Here is a 16,072-nt window from a genome sequence, read left to right as displayed (position 1 = left end):
CCCTTGGGTCTAGGTCAAACTAAACAGGATCCTAACTCAGCATCTCCAGCTGCTATAGCCATGAGCTGCCGTCTTCAGACCTCTTCTTCCGTTTATGGAGGTGGTTTTGGTGGGGGCTCTTGCCAACTGGGAGGAGGTCGGGGTGTGTCTAGCTGCTCCTCTAGGTTTGTGTCCTCTGGGTCCATGGGGGGCTACGGTGGTGGGATGAGCTGTGGCTTTGGTGGAGGAGCCGGCAGTGGCTTTGGTGGGGGCTTTGGTGGTGGTGCTGGAGGTGGATATGGGGGAGGCTTTGGGGGAGGCTTTGGAGGTGCTTTTGGTGGTGGCTTTGACCTGGCTAGTGGAGATGGTGGCCTCTTGACCGGCAATGAGAAAATCACCATGCAGAACCTCAACGACCGCCTGGCCTCCTACCTGGACAAGGTGCGGGCTCTGGAGGAAGCCAATGCCGACCTGGAGGTCAAGATCCGGGACTGGCATCTGAAGCAGGGTCCCACCAGCCCTGAGAGGGACTACAGCCCCTACTTCAAGACCATTGAGGAACTCCGGGAAAAGGTAAGGCTTTGGGACATAGAGGAGACAGGGGAGATTATTCTCTCCTTGGTCAAGTCTGCAAGGTCAAAGATTATAGAATCTTAGGAAGCACTGACAGCTATGCTGGGGATAGAATCTCACCCTCCCTTCAGGGGATGTTCTAATGCTTTGTCAAGCGGTCTCTGCTCCTAATGGAGCTATTTATGTCATGCATTTTATCCCACAGTTAATTTTTACTGCAGCTATTACTCAAGTGGAAAGCTTTATTGCTTTATAAACATTCAGTTTCTGAAGGAATCTCCCCCTGTAATCCAAGCCTCTTGGCTCTCTAGAAACTGATGACAGTTTTGAGAGTTTAAAGGGATGTATTCCTGTTTATTGATCAAGGAATAGTTGGACAGTTCCCAGCTGTTCTGTTTACTTTTTCATGATCATTTATGATCGCAAGAAAGGGGAAATGTTGATGAAGAGAAGCAGACCTCTGTGGGATCCCCAATCCCCCCCTCTTGTGACCTGCTTGTCACATTCATGATAGCGTGCTGAGACGAGAGCAGAGTCCTAGCTTAGGGTGGGGTAGAGTTGAGTTCTCAGCATTCTGGAATCTGGATAAGAAGATGAGGAATCCTAAACAGATATTATATATCTCTGATGCCAACTTAAATTCATTGGGCCTCAGTTTCCTCCTCTGTAAAATGAAGGGGTATGTAATAAATAGTCATTTATTTTGCATCTTGGTGCTTAAAAATGCTTTACATCCTTTCTTTCTTTTTTTTTTTTTTAATCCGTAGAGCAGCCCTAAGAGGTAGTTATTGTTTAGCTCATCCCTATTTTACAGAAGAGGAAACAGGCTGATAAAGTTTTAACTGATTTGTTCAAGTTCACACAGTTAATAAATGTCTAGGATAGGATTTGAACCCAGGTTTTCTTCACTCCAATTCTAGTGTGCTGCTTACTCCAGAATGCTGCTTCTGTTTGGATTATTTCTAAGGTTCTTTCCAGCTCTAAACCCAATGTTCTAGGAAAATCAGGGGTCTGGCTCTATTTGAGCTATTTTTAAGGGTGCATGGGTTCCTTACCACTCCAGAGAGTAGGACTGCAGACCACTGGAGAGAGCAATCCTTTGCCCTGAGGAATGTCACACGATTGATGACAAGAAGGAATGTTTGTTTGGAGAAAAAGAGATAGCACCAGGCACCAATCCTTGCCCTCCTGGTCTTTTTCAGTCCTCTTTTCCATCCTGCACTGATATTGAGAATTATAGAGCCAAAGAATGCCAGAAATTCAAGAGCTCTTTGAGATTAAAGGGCCTATCCCCATTCAGTTTACACAGGAGAATACTGAGGCTCAGTGACTTGCTTAGGATCATATGGCTAGGCAGTGCCCAAGTTTTCTGTACTCCAAAAGCACCTGAGATTAATGTCCCCTATCTCCCACAGATCCAGGCAGCCACCATTGACAACTCTCGGGTTGTTCTGGAGATTGACAATGCCAGACTGGCTGCTGATGACTTCAGGCTCAAGTAAGTTTCTCTCTCTGTTTCTCTTTCTCTTTCTCTCTGCATCTGTCTTTTTTGTTTTTTTCTGTTCATATCTCTTTCTATCGCTCTCTCTCTCTCAGCCTCTGTGTCCCTGTTTCTGACTCTCTTTGTCTCTCCCTCTTTTCATCCTTTCTGTTTTTTTTATTTCCTCTGTCTCTGTTTCTATTTGTCTGTCTCTCCTCATTTCCTCTCTTTCCCCTCTTTTCATCCTTTCTGTTTATTTCCTGTGTCTCTCTGTGTCTTTCTCTGTATCTCTCTGTCTCTTCCTTTCTCCTCCCGCCCTCTCTCTTCCTCTCCCTTCCTCTCCCTTCCTCCCTCTCCTTTTCTCCCTCTCTTTAACTGTCTCTTATTTCTGATAGATTCCTATCTGTCAAACTGGAAGGGTGGGGCTTTGAGGAATATTGAATAAGAAACTCCCATAGAATGAGTGGAGTACAGGGAGAATGTAAGTTTATTTGGAGTGTTATTTAAATTTTGAGTTTTCTCACCCTCTAGGTATGAGAATGAACTGACCCTGCGCCAGGGTGTGGAGGCTGACATCAATGGCCTGCGCAGGGTGCTGGATGAGTTGACTCTCTCCAAGACAGACCTGGAGATGCAGATTGAGAGCTTGACTGAGGAGTTGGCCTTCCTCAAGAAGAACCATGAAGAGGTGAGGGAGTGGGTGGGAGGCAACAGTGGAGTGACCTGCCCTGGAGTCCATTGGCTTGGTGGCTTTATCTAGACAGAATGACATCCCCCTTGGAGCTTAGACATCCCTGTCAAAACTTCAATATGGAGTTCAGTTACAATAGGAGCTGAGAAGAGGAAGCATGAGCTCTGGTTTTTCTCATCTCTATAGGAAATGAAGGAGTTTAGTAACCAGGTGGTGGGCCAGGTCAACGTGGAGATGGATGCTACCCCTGGCATTGACCTGACCCGAACGCTGGCTGAAATGAGAGAGCAGTACGAAGCTCTGGCAGAGAAGAACCGCCGGGATGCTGAGGCGTGGTTCCAGCAGAAGGTAATCCCCTCCCTTTACAAACCCTGCTTCTTCTCGGATCTGAGGTTGTAGCATTTTGCTCTGCTCCATCTTTGGAAGGCAGATGCTCCATCTTTGATTTGTTTTTCTCCCCAGAGTGAAGAGCTGAACAAGGAAGTCACCACCAGCACTGAAATGATCCAGACCAGCAAGACCGAGATCACGGAGCTGAGACGCACGCTCCAGGGGCTGGAGATCGAGCTGCAGTCCCAGCTCAGCATGGTAACTTGGCAATCCTCCCTGGGGGATTCCTCGACTCCGACTCCGTAATGGGCTTCCATCAAGCTCCTGAACTTATTCTTCATTTCCTCCTCAGAAAGCCGGGCTGGAGGCTACTGTGGCAGAGACGGAGTGTCGCTACGCCATGCAGCTGCAGCAGATCCAGGGGCTGATCGGCAGCATCGAGGCTCAGCTGAGCGAGCTCCGTAGCGAGATGGAATGCCAGAATCAGGAGTACAAGATGCTGCTGGACATCAAGACACGGCTGGAGCAGGAGATTGCCACATACCGCAGCCTGCTGGAGGGCCAGGACTCCAAGTAAGCATCGTGGCCATACCCTGCTCTCTCAGCCTGGGCTTCAGGGAATGACCCAAGAAGCAATGCTCTGTAATGGATAGGGCAGTTGCTAAGAGACAGGGAGATCTGGATTCAAATCAGCTCTCAGGCTCTAACCCTGGGCAAGCCACTTAATTTATCTGTAAAATGGGGTGTATGTGTGTGTGTGGGGGAGGGCTGAGGGTGGTAGTGGGAAGGTGGGGTCTGGACTTGATGGATTTAAAGATTTCTTTTACTTCTGAATCCATAATCACACATAATCTAAATCCAAAGTCACACAACTAGTAAGTTATGAAGTATGTGTATACTTTATAAAGCTTGGATTAGGGAAGGAGGAGAAGGGAATAAGCATTTATTTAGTACCTACTGTATACTACCTTTACAAATTTTATCTCATTGGATTTTTATAACAACCTCTTTAGGTAGGTACCATTATTATTCCCATTTTGCAGTTGAGAAAGTTGACTGAACACAACATAATGGGGATCCCTTACAATCTAGAGGGCAGCTGACCTAATGAACAAAATCCAAAGGTTTTCAGACTAGAGTGATTTAGCTTCTTGGAAAACTGGAAAAGAAAAGTACATCTTATTTTCTGACCTGTTTTCTGAGGTATAGTTTATTCCTATCTTTCTCTTCTTTCTTATAGGATGACTGGCTTCCCCACCTCTGGAACAGGTAAGAGAATCCAGCACTGGCCTGGATGTGGTTAGGTGGGGTAGAGTTGGGTTGGGGAGAGTGGTTCATTAAGGGCAAGGAGATAGCTTTGGATTTCCAAGTACTTCAGGAGCTGAGATACCCCAGCTATGAAGGCTAACACATTCATGGCCAAATGATATTCTCCTTGTTAAAGTCACCCTAATTATCATCCTAAGTATTTCCCTTTTGGTGTAGGAAGACATAATTTTGTCCAGCTAATTAAGGTATTTATTCCTCCTTGTGGGTTCTCCCAGTAGACCCATTCCTTGATCTGTAGGGGTGTCTCTTCTGGGTGGGAAAAGATGACTTTTTTGAATGAGACTTTTTTCTTTCTTGCCAGGTTCTGGCATCAGCGGTGGTACTACCATTTCTTCTGGGAACCGCCGGACTTCTGAGACCCGAAAGCCATAAATCGACTCAGTCTTTGATCCCTTCCTCTCTCCACCAGTCATCACATAGTAGAGGTCAAGAGGAATGAAAAATCATAACCTTCTGATGAGCCAGCACCTGCTCAGCCCACCCCACTCTCCCTGTACTCTGTCCCTGGTCACTCACCTGAAGAGGGCTAAAGATGAAGGCTCTTCTCTCTTATTCAGAAGCGTCTCCATCTCACTGTGATGTTCCCTTAAAGGAAAGAGGAGGATACTCTTGTATTTCTCTCTGTCTCTCACGTCTCATGCTCTCATGAAATGAAAGTATTTCAATAAAGGTTTCCCTGCTGTTTCTGCAAACGAATTTTTGATATTGATCTCGTTTTTAAAGATTGAATTGCCTAGAGCATTCATTAGATGCTCATTCTACTTGGCATGGTACTCCGTACTTAGCCTGTTTGAGCAGATCCTGGGGAATGTGATTCCACCTCCTTTCATTGAACTTAGGCAAATGATTTCTATTCTATATTTGGTTTTTATCCCTATAAGATGATGGGATAAAAGTAAAGGATCTCTCAGGTCATTGTTGTTACAAAATCCTCTGATCCCATGGAATGGGTTTCTGTTCTTGAACCCAGGACAAGCAAAATCCATCTCAACTTAGTCCTGCCAGTGGTCTTGATGGATTTTTATTACTTGAGCATTCAGAGCTTAGAGCAATTTCTGGTCCCTATTCTTTAGGCCAGTGACTAAGACTGGCCATAAAACAAGATTAGCAAGACCTTCTGTTGGCTATCACCATAGCAGAGCATGCTGGTATTGGTCAGTGAGGAAAGGCTCCTTCTCTTTTCCTTCCCAAGCTGGGTTAGAGTCTAGCTAGTCCCCTAGGGTGTTCCTAGAGTGTCCAAGTCACCATTATGGCACCTGCCTGAGACACACCTCACAACCAAGGCAGTACCCCACTTTCCATGAGCTACTTTGTAGTAATCAGGGTGTGGTGAGGAATCTCATGTGAGCTGGCTATGAAGTGAAATTCTTCCTTAGAGCCAAAGAAGCACGGGCCCAGAGGAGGCTCCCGTTCCATCTTGGAGAACAGACAGGGAGACAAAAACATTTGGGGAATAGCCAAGGCTTCGCTCCATCAATTGGGAGCCCTGAGGACAGGGGGCGGGATCTCCAGCAATGTCTCTGTCAAAAACCAGCCTCTTCTTCCAGTTTCACTCACCAGGTTCACTATAAACAAGCAGGTTCCTTTCTGGCCGGGTGCTCAGTCAGCTAGAGTGAACAGTTTGAATTTCAGGCCAGTTTGGCTTTGGAGGTTTTCTCAACAGCTCCAGATTTCCTTCTAGTCTCTTGAGGATGGGGGGATGGGTCCATGGCTTGAATTCTTGGTAGAAAGGCCCCACTGGGTAGACACTGCCATTCCCATAAATGCTCTCCTCTCCTTCCTTCTTTCCTTCCTTTGCCAGTGCAATCCCATTCATTTCTCAGCAGTGCTGTCTTTAGGTCTTAGGAAATTAGCATGGTCCCTGAGGATTAACACACGAGACCCCTATATGAAGAACAAAAAGAAAAGACTCTGGGATTCTCAGCTAAGACCAAAGGAGACCTATCACACAGTTAGCTCCTTGAGAGCAGGGCTGTTTGCCTTTCTTTGCATTCCTGGCCCTTAGCACAGGGGCTGGTACACAGCAGGTGCTTAAGAAATCTTGACTTACTGTGACAGGTACCTGCAGGAGTGAAGAACTGGAAGAGATCTTAGAGACCCCTCATTTTATGAAGAATCGTGTCTTTGATTCCAAAGACCTAAAAGTAACATGACAACAGAACTGGGACTATGGGTCCTCTGATTCCAGTTTTTGAGTTCTTTCCACTATATCCAGCCTGCCTCTTTTAACCATATACTTGGAATACTTAAGATATAAGACCCAGAGGTGGAAGAAATGATAGCTCATTCCTTCCAGCCCTAGGTGCTTGGTTGATCTACCAGGGATCCTCAAACTTTTTAAATAGGGGGGCAGTTCACTGTCCCTCAGACTGTTGGAGGGCCGGACTATAGTAAAAACAAAAACTTTGTTTTGTGGGCCTCTAAATAAAGAAACTTCATAGCCCTGGGTGAAGGGGATAAACGTCCTCAGCTGCTGCATCTGGCCGGCGGGCTGTAGTTTGAGGACCCCTGGTACACGGTCAGGGTGGGTGCTGCACAGGCCAAGTGTTTGAGCTTCTTTATAAGGAAAGAGTATAGAAGAGTTAGAGGAGTCTGTCCTAGAGAAATGTAGAGTATGGCTGAGCCACCAGAAAGCAGAAATATTTCAAATGAAGTCAAGGTGTTCTAATACCTATGGGGCCACTAGGTGGCACCATAATGCACAGAGTGCCGGCATCAGGAAGGCTCATCTTCCTGAGTTCAAATCCAGCCTCAGACACTTACTAGCTGTGTGACTCTGGGCCAATCACCTAACCTCAATTGCCTCAGTTTCCTCATCTGTAAAATGAGCTGGAGAAGGAAATGACAAACCATTCCAATATCTCTGCCAAGAAAACCCCAAATCAGATCATGAAAAGTCAGATATAACTAAACAACAATAACAAGTTGTCCTGGGGACTGGAAAAAGAGTGGGACTCCTTAATTCTCGCCTTATTCCTGTCTTCTTTACTCCAAGATGCCAATGGACCTGTGATCTCATTAATGTGGACACTCCTTCCAAGAGGCAGATTTGACTCCACCCATGCCTGCCCTTCTTGGGTGACTCTTCTACATGGCCTTCCATAAAATTGTTCTGAGTAAAGAACAGTCTCCTCCCAGAGAATACACTTCCTTGGCCCTCCCTCCATATTTCAACACCACACAGGCCAGCTGTAGTCCTGTAAGGGGCATCTGAAAAACAAATTTTCAGCTGCAGGACATGCTGAGGGCCAGGAGGGAATGACTGGGTTCCCCAGTCATGATTTCTCCAGAACCCATTCCTATCCTTTTATCTTACTTAGATTAGGCAGGCCTGGAGACTAAGAGCTATTCAAGATAGTCCTTCTCCTTGGAGCGCTCTAGGCCCAGTGATCCAGGCATTTGAGAAATCCCTGAATTGCTTGGGGGAACTGTGGAAGAAGATACTCTCCTAGGACACACAATGAGGGCAGCAGGACTTTCCTTTCCCACCCATATATTTCTCCCCAAGTGAAGTCTGGTAATAATGAATACCATGATGTGGCACTCTATGGCACTGAAGGTTTGCAAAGCCCTGAACATGTAATCGCAATTATTATCCCTATTTTTTTTAAAAAAGGAAAATAAGGCAGAAAGAGGTTAAATAAGTTGCCTAGGATCACACAGTTAGTAAATGTCTAACACAAGGTTTGGACTCAGGTCTTTTTGATTTTAGATCCAACACTCTATTCACTATTTTATCTAAGAGAAAGGGTGCTAGATTAAACCTTAGAACAACTATTTTGGAATCCTGGATCTGCTATCCATATAATGTTGGCAAGAAATTTCTCCTCTTTGGATCTTATTTTCCTCATTTGTAAATGAAGAGATGAACTAAATAATCTATAAAATCTTATCTGGCAGTAAATCTTCCAATCTCGTGTATATCCAATGAACCCTTTAAAAGGAAAAGTAGTAATCACCAATGGATAGAAATCATGTATTTTCAGAAGGAAGAGTTGAATAAAGGACAGATAGGACTAGGAAAGAACCAAATCTAAAGATTCTTTCTCAAAATACTTTTTCTTGTGTCTCTTATTTTATCTCTCTTCTATTATGCACCTGATAAAGGCTTTTGTGAACTCTCTGTGGAAGCTGTGAAGCTAAGTCTCTTTCTGATTGAATTTCTTTCTAGCTTGAGAAACAATGAAGTACACATTTGTTTTTGAGCTAAAATTTATAACATGTCATGTATATCTTTTCATTCTGCTTGCTTTGTATATTTACTCTCTTACTTTCAAAGAAGGACCAGTGACTGAGTTAATGGATACAATTGTTCAAGGTAGTGTTTTGTTTTTGTTTAGTCATTGTTCAGTCATGTTTGACTCTTTGTGACCCTGTGCGGGGCTTTTTTTTTTTGGCAAAGATACTGGAGTGGTTTGTCATTTCCTTCTCTAGCTCATTTTACAGATGAGGAAGTAAGGCAAGCAGAGTTAAGTGATTTGTTCAGTGTCACACAACTAGTGGTTTGCCATTTTCTTCTCTAGTTCATTTTACAGATGAGGAAACTGAGGCACATAAAGTGACTTGCCCAAGGTTATATAACTTGGAAGTGTCTGAGGCCAGATTTGAACATATAAAGATGAGTCTTCCTGACTGCAGGCCAGATGTATCTATAGTGCCACCCAGCTCGCCCTCTCCTCACTTTGTATGCCTTAACAAATGACTTTATTTAACAATTTAAAAAAATTTTTTTTAATTGATGTGTTTTATCTTTATACTAGGCATTCTCCCCCTTACCATAATGAATCCTTTCTTCAGACAAAGAAATTAAGAAACATTTGTTAGAGAGATCTTGTGCATTCAGTATTCTGTATTAGTAGCTCTTTACCTATCTTCCATGAGGGAGAATGTCTATTTCATTATCATTTCTCTAGAAACTACATTGGTTTATTAGACTGTTCATTAATGCTGTTTTAATCATTGCATACATAATTCTCTTGGTTCTGCTTATTGTGCTCTGTATCAGTTAATATATATTTCTCCCCATTTCTCTGAATTCTTCATATTTCTCATTTCTTATTGTACAATAACATTCCATCATAGTCTTACATCATAATTGGTTTCAGCCATTCTTGAATTACAGATAATTTGTTTTCTCCTTTTTTGCAATACAAAGACTGCTGCTATGAATAGTCTTTGACTATCTTAGGGGCATATTGGTGAGATTGCTGGAAGTTATGGGAAATTTAGTCACTTATAAAATTCTAAATGGAGATGCAGAACTTGTAGACAGCTTTACAGATTCACCAAAAAAATGTATCAGTTTGCCTATCTTCTCACAATCCCTTGAACACTGATAATTCCTATTTTTTCTTTTTTTAAAAATCAATATATTTTGTTTTTTATGGAAATTTTCTGCATAATTTCACATGTGGTTTCTTTTTTCCCTTTTTTGCTAAGGCAAAAAGGAGTTAAGTGACTTGCCCAGGGTTCCACAGTTAGGAAGTATTAAGTGTTTGAGGCCAGATTTGAACTCAGGTCCTCCTGACTTCAAGGCTGATCCTCTATCCACAGTGACCACCTAACTGCCCTATATGTGGTTTCTTAATTGGGGTGGGGATAAGGAAGAGAGGATAGAACTAAAAAAAAATTTTAAAAATGTAAAAAAAATATATATATATATATTTGTTTTGAATGCAACTGAGGAAAATATTAAATAAATAAAATAAATTTAAAATATTATAACACACTCTATATATGTGTATGTATGTATATATATATACATATCTATCTATCTATCTATTATCTATCTATTTATCTATCTATTTATCTTCCCCTACTTTTTTAAGGGCAACTAGGTGGTACAGTGAATAGGTGCTAGATATGTTGTCAGGAAGATTCATCTTGAATTAAAATCCAGCCTCAGACATTTACTAGCTCTGTGATCCTGGACAAGTCACTTAACTCCATCTACCTCAGTTTTCTCATCTGTAAAAGGAATTGGAGAAGGAAATGGCAAACCAATCGAGGATCTCTGCCAAGAAAACTCCCAAGTGAAGGTCACTAAGAGTTGGACATGACTGAAAAATGACTGAACAATACCCTTATAAAAATAAAAACACAAGTTAAAGAAGTTAAAGGAAAGAAGGCATTTCACCAAAACCAAGCGAGACATCAGCTGAGTTGATAGAGAAGATAATGCACCGCATCCAAAGTCACCCCCTTCCCCTACAACAAAGTGTGGGAGCAGGTGCATTTTCTCATTTCTTTTCTATAGTAAAAATTAGTCATTATAACTATAGAGTATTCAGGCTTTAATCTTCATTACAAATACTTTCTTAAGTCTAGAAAATCAATGAAGCAATAAATCAAGGCCTGATTTATAAAGATTGTTGATTTTTAAGGTGCAAATACTTCATGCTAAAAATTTAACAGTGGCCTTTGGGGATCTGGTCCCCATTGCACCCCTGCTAAAGTCTCTCCCATTTAACTCTTCTGAAGTGTCTGAGGCTAGGTGGGAGGATGGGTGGGCACTGCTGAGACTGGTTCAGGCACCTATAGGGGCTTACCATTTTGGAAAGTTGGCCTAGGATGGCTATTAATTCTTCTGAATTGCTTTTATGAATGACCTTAATAACACTGAAGCTACTATGATGCCTTTCATCTGGGCATCTGAGACCATTTGAAGGTAAAATTCCTGGTTAGAAAAAATGGTAATTATAGTCTGTAGCCATCTTATTTGGTTTCTAGACAAGCTGATGTTGGTTGGAAGACGGACAGCCAGGCTGCATCCCACCCCTAGTAAACTCCTGTTAATGAAATCAGTCATAGGAAAAGATGCTAAGTGATGCCTGTTTCAAAGGGATAAGATGATTGAAGCCCATGGCCTTCTGGTGGCAGTCTGGCCTGATTTTGCATCTTTCAAAACCACAAGTTCCCCAAGCACATTAGTGAGAGAAATGACAGCTGAAGAGTGTGTTAGTCCATAAAATCTGGGTGGGGGGAAAAGGTGGGGAATAAAGGAATGAATGAGCCTGAGCTGAAAAATTAGATGGGAGAGTGTTGTGGAGGCAGAGAAGAACAGGAGACAGATGATCTTGTAAGGGAGAGACATTTTCCATGGCGAGAGATGGGACAGTGTTAGTGGGGGCGTCTGGAGGGTAGGAAGGGAAGAAATTGGAGAGGGTGAGGAAGGATGGCGTATAGGGCTCAAGTCTCTGAGGATTTTTCTAAGCAAGTGGAGCCTGAAATAAATGATGGAAGAATTACTGATCTGCTAAATGTGGTTGAGATGTAAGTAAATCCACTTAGTTTGTGAGTATATGAAAATGTATATGTGTGTGCAGGCAAGCTACTAGTATTGGGGGAGAATTGTGGGGAATAGGAAGAGTACAACAAAATACTAGAGTTTGCCTCCAAAGTCCCACCTAATCCTAGATGTACTGATCCTAAGAAACTAAGACTTCCAGTAATGCTCATTGACCTATTTACTTATTTTATTAGTACTTATTTTACTTATTTTATTAGTATCTTTTTATTTGCTTTATTTGTTGAACAAAGGTTCCATGTAAGCAATGGAAATCCTTGAAGACCTGGAATTAGGGGAAGGGTGAAAGCCCTTGGATTATAGATAGGGTTGACTTCTTAGCCCTAAGGAAGGCAGTCATCTGAGCTATTCACTCAAGGAAGATAGAGTCATGGTAAGTCATGGAGGTTGATTAGAAAGAGAGTGAGGATTATGAAGAAGGATGGGTGGGCAAAGCCTCCAGAAGCATTAGCATGCTGTGGGATGCATATAGTGGGTGATGAAAAAGGCAAGAAGGTTTAGTTGTGGAGAAAAAAGGGATATGGAGCAGTGTGGTCTGTTGGAAAGACCTCTCCTTGGAACTGGATTCAGAGAATTTGAGTTTTAATCCAAGCTCTACTATTGTCATTCATCCACTTTATATGACTTTGGACAAGTCACTTCACTGTGGACCTCAATTTCTTTCTTTGTAGAATAATGGGATTGGACTCAATGCTCCTCTAAGTCCTTATCAGTTGTATGTCCAATGAAAGATAGCTTGGCCTGGTGAATGGTGTGCTGGATGTGGTCTCAGGAAAACCTGCCTCAGTCACTCAATGATTGAGTGATCCTGAGAAAGTCACTTATACTCTCTGAGCCTGTTTTTTTATTTGTACAATGGGGACACCAACAGCAGCTACCTTCCAGGATATTGTGGGAAACAAATGAAATGATATATTTCAAATGCTTGATAGATCTTAAGGTACTAAATAAGTGAAAGGTATTATTTAGGGCCAAAAAGAACTTTTTTTTACAGAGTTTAAAATAACACTCTAGCATGGATATTGGTCACCAGTGAAAGATAAAGAAAGAGTAGCTGTGTTCTGTAAAACAAAAGCAATTGAATGGGAGAAAAAGCAAAGGAATGAATTTTTGGTGTCCCAGAGGGATGGGTTGAGGCCCAAGAGGGACAATATGAGACTTAGGGGAATTCATGACTTGGGTAGATAAGGAGCTGGATCCATCCTTGAATGTGGGCAAAGGTAGTCTTGGAATAATAAGGTGTGTTTTAAATGGGACAATAGGTTAGTCTAAGTGAGACAAGTCCACAAGAATCTGATTGTTTTAGAGTGAATTGAAGTGCAACACTGTCATCTTGGATCATAGGATCATATGTACAGAGCTAGAGGTTCAAAAGCTTTTTGTGTGCTATGGAGTCCTTGGGCAGTCTGGTGAAGTCCCTGGACTCTTTCTCAAAATAAAACGCATAGGCTTACAAAGGAAACCAATTATATTGAAATAAAGATGTCATTTTTTTCCTCATCCAATTTCTTGAACCTTCTAAAATCTACCCAAGGACCTCTTGGGAATGTCTTGACTACAGGTTAAAAACCCTGACTTAGTCCAAGCCTCTAATCTACAAATGAAGACATCAAATTTCAAGGAATTTAATTAATTTACCCAAAGTCAATATAGGTAGTGAGCATCAGTGGGTAAGATTTCAACACAGTCACATAAGCCTGAAGCCAGTGTTCTTTCTACTATATCTTAGTGCCTTTCAATATTGAAACAATTGTCCAAAATATCTGTTCTGGGAAATAATTTCTTAAGTGATCCTTGGAATATGGGTGTCCATGGGTAATAGAGTGGGGCAGCTAGGTGGCGCAGTGGATAGAGCATCAACCCTGAAGTCAGGAGGACCTGGTCTCAGATACTTAATACCTCCTAGTTGTGTGAACCTGGGCAAATCACTTAACCCCAATTGCCTCAACAACACAAAAAAAGAGGTGATAGAGGACATTTGCTACCATAGTTTGCACAGGCTGGGATACCCAATCCCTCTGTACCTTAACTTTTTTTTTTGTTTGTTTGTTTGTTTTTTGGTCACACAGCTAGGAAGCTTTAAGTGTCTGAGACCAGATTTGAATTCAGGTCCTCCTGACTTCAGGGCTGTACTCTATTCACTGTGCCATCTAGCTGCCCCTGTACATTAACTCTGGACCCTACTATTAGTCCTCTAGTATTTTTGACCCACTTCAAAGATAAGAGAATTCATTTTCTCCCTAGGCTCATGGTGACAAGCTAAAGAAGGACTCTAGTCCCTTCATGGCATAAGCCATCCAAATCTTGAACAGAATAAAAAGGTGACCCAAAGTCTTTGGCTCCCTAGGAACTGTGAGGTCCTCAGATCAGGAAAAAAGGAGTGAAGGTTGGGAAGGAGGGCAGGGCATGGAGAAATGGTGATTTATTACCATGCCCTGTACTTTAGGAGAGTGAAAGAGATAAACAGATAACAGAGATAGAAAGCTAGAGAGTCAGAGAGAATGACAGTGAATGAGAATATTATAAGGAAAAAAAAAGTTATCTTTTTTTGAGTGGGGTTTTTAGAATGTTATACAATAGCCTGAAGAGTTATACCTAGGTGACTATGGACACATACACTAAAGTGGAGGAAGAGTGCAAATGTTTATGGGAAAACTAGTCTCTGGTTAGAACAACCAGGTGGTGCAGTGGATAGTATGCTGGGCTTGGAATGAGGAAGACTCACTTGTGAGTTTAAATCTGGCCTCAGACATTTACTAACTATATGACCCAGGGCAAATCACTTAACCCTGTTTGCCTCAGTTTCTTCCTCTGTAAAATGATCTGGAGAAGGAAATGGTAAACAACTCTAGTATCTTTGCTAAGAAAATGCCAAATGGGGTCATGAAGAGTTGGGCATAGCTGCAATGACTCAACAATAGTCTCAGTTTCCTGATTTATAGAAATCTCCAAAAGAGGTGAGGAGTTGGGAGCTAGGGAGGCTTGTTCAGAGTGGTACAAAGAATCTTAGCAAAAGATGCCTCAATCAGGGAAGAATGTCATTTGATAACTTGCTATCCAACACTTTAATCATAACACCAGGTTTTGTATAGAAGATTTATCCTTTACAGGGAGCCTAGATAAAGCCCAGGTTTAACTTTGATTAATGAGATATTTTTAGTTTAAACTTGTTGGGGCAACTGTAGGAGAAGTTTTGAGGGGCAGTGTGGTGGAATGGATAGGGCTTTGTACTTAGAATCACAAAGACCTGTATACAAATCTTATCTACATAACTAGTGGTGTGATCTTAGGTAAATCATGGAACCTCTCTATCCCTCAAATTTCCTCATCAGTAAAATGAGGGAGTTGGGATGGTCCCTTCTAGTTCTAAATAGCTGTGTGTTTCATAAAACTCATTCTAGTTTTGGACATGGACTGAAAGGGTTAATGTTGGCTTCTCTTGTTCCTATGGGAAGTTTGTTCTGAAGGGGAACCACTGGGCCCTTTATTGGTCCTTCTCAAATGGGGAACTGAGTAGTTCTAGTGAGATACTCACAGGACAGGGTTAGGTGTGTACATCATACCTTTGAGTAATTCCTGAGAGAAGCTTATAAAACTTTTTAAAAGGGTTGGGAAATTACAACTTGAGAGGTATGAGGATATGCCATAAAAGCTTCCCTTGCAAACCATATTTAGTTTTGAGCATTTGCAAATGGTTTTTTAAAAAGCATCTCTAAATCTCTTCTTGATTTCTCAAGCCAGATTCAATCTTCCTCCCTCCTCCCACCCTTCCTTTCCCCTCTCCACCTCTGCTTGGCATTTTTTCTTTTGATGAAGCAGGGAAATTCCTGTCCTCATTGCATCCTTGGAATCTGAAAAGGGTACCAGCCCTGGGATCAATAGGTAATGGGGTCAGGTTCTCCTAGTTCAGACCCCCAGGATCTGGACTTCTGAATATCCCTGGGAAAACAGCACATGCTTTTATCATAGATATTCATATCCATCTAATCCAAAATTAACCTAAATGGAAATTCCTTCCCCAGCATGTCTGACAAATGGCTGCCTACCATTTGCTATAAGACTTCCAACATCTCCCAAAGTAGCCTATTTTACTTTTGGAAAACTCTAATAGTGAAGGTTGTAGGGTAGCTGCATGGCACACCAGATGTCAAGAAGACCTGAGTTTAAATCCATCCTCAGATACTTCCTAGCTGTGTGATCCTGGGCTGGTCACTTAAACCTGTTTACCTCAGTTTCTTCATCTGTTGAACTGTAGAAGGCAATGGCAAACCATTCTAGTATCTTTGTCAAGAAAACTCCAAATGAGGTCATGAAGAGTTGGACACTACTGAAATGAAAGATAACAATGACAATGGCAAGGAATCTTAAATATATGTTTGCTTTT

At 42.1% G+C, this 16,072-nt stretch overlaps 1 protein-coding gene across 2 annotated transcripts; it reads left to right on the top strand.

Moving 5' to 3' along the window:
* KRT13 (keratin 13) lies at positions 1 to 5,078 on the top strand. Of its 2 annotated transcripts, XM_023502342.2 has the most exons (8): positions 1 to 552; positions 1,968 to 2,050; positions 2,564 to 2,720; positions 2,910 to 3,071; positions 3,186 to 3,311; positions 3,406 to 3,626; positions 4,294 to 4,322; positions 4,684 to 5,078. In XM_023502342.2, the coding sequence occupies exons 1-8, from the start codon at positions 61 to 63 to the stop codon at positions 4,752 to 4,754; spliced, it is 1,341 nt and encodes a 446-aa protein (XP_023358110.1). In that variant the 5' UTR covers positions 1 to 60; the 3' UTR covers positions 4,755 to 5,078. The 2 variants fall into 2 exon arrangements, with proteins under 2 accessions (XP_023358110.1, XP_003768275.1); XM_003768227.3 differs by lacking the exons at positions 4,294 to 4,322; positions 4,684 to 5,078 and having other exon boundaries at positions 3,406 to 3,630.
* Positions 5,079 to 16,072: the final 10,994 nt, after the last annotated feature.

Source organism: Sarcophilus harrisii, chromosome 4 (genome assembly GCF_902635505.1).
Source record: "Sarcophilus harrisii chromosome 4, mSarHar1.11, whole genome shotgun sequence".
In the NCBI taxonomy this organism is placed as follows: Eukaryota; Metazoa; Chordata; class Mammalia; order Dasyuromorphia; family Dasyuridae; genus Sarcophilus; species Sarcophilus harrisii.
This window is presented reverse-complemented; position numbering and strand designations above follow the sequence as displayed.

Excerpts from the sequence above, each read along its gene's own strand:
- KRT13 (XM_023502342.2), top strand. The coding sequence starts at position 61 with ATGAGCTGCCGTCTTCAGACCTCTTCTTCCGTTTATGGAGGTGGTTTT. Across the intron at positions 553-1,967 it reads TTGAGGAACTCCGGGAAAAG|ATCCAGGCAGCCACCATTGA; the intron begins GTAAGGCTTTGG and ends TATCTCCCACAG. Across the intron at positions 2,721-2,909 it reads TCAAGAAGAACCATGAAGAG|GAAATGAAGGAGTTTAGTAA; the intron begins GTGAGGGAGTGG and ends TCATCTCTATAG.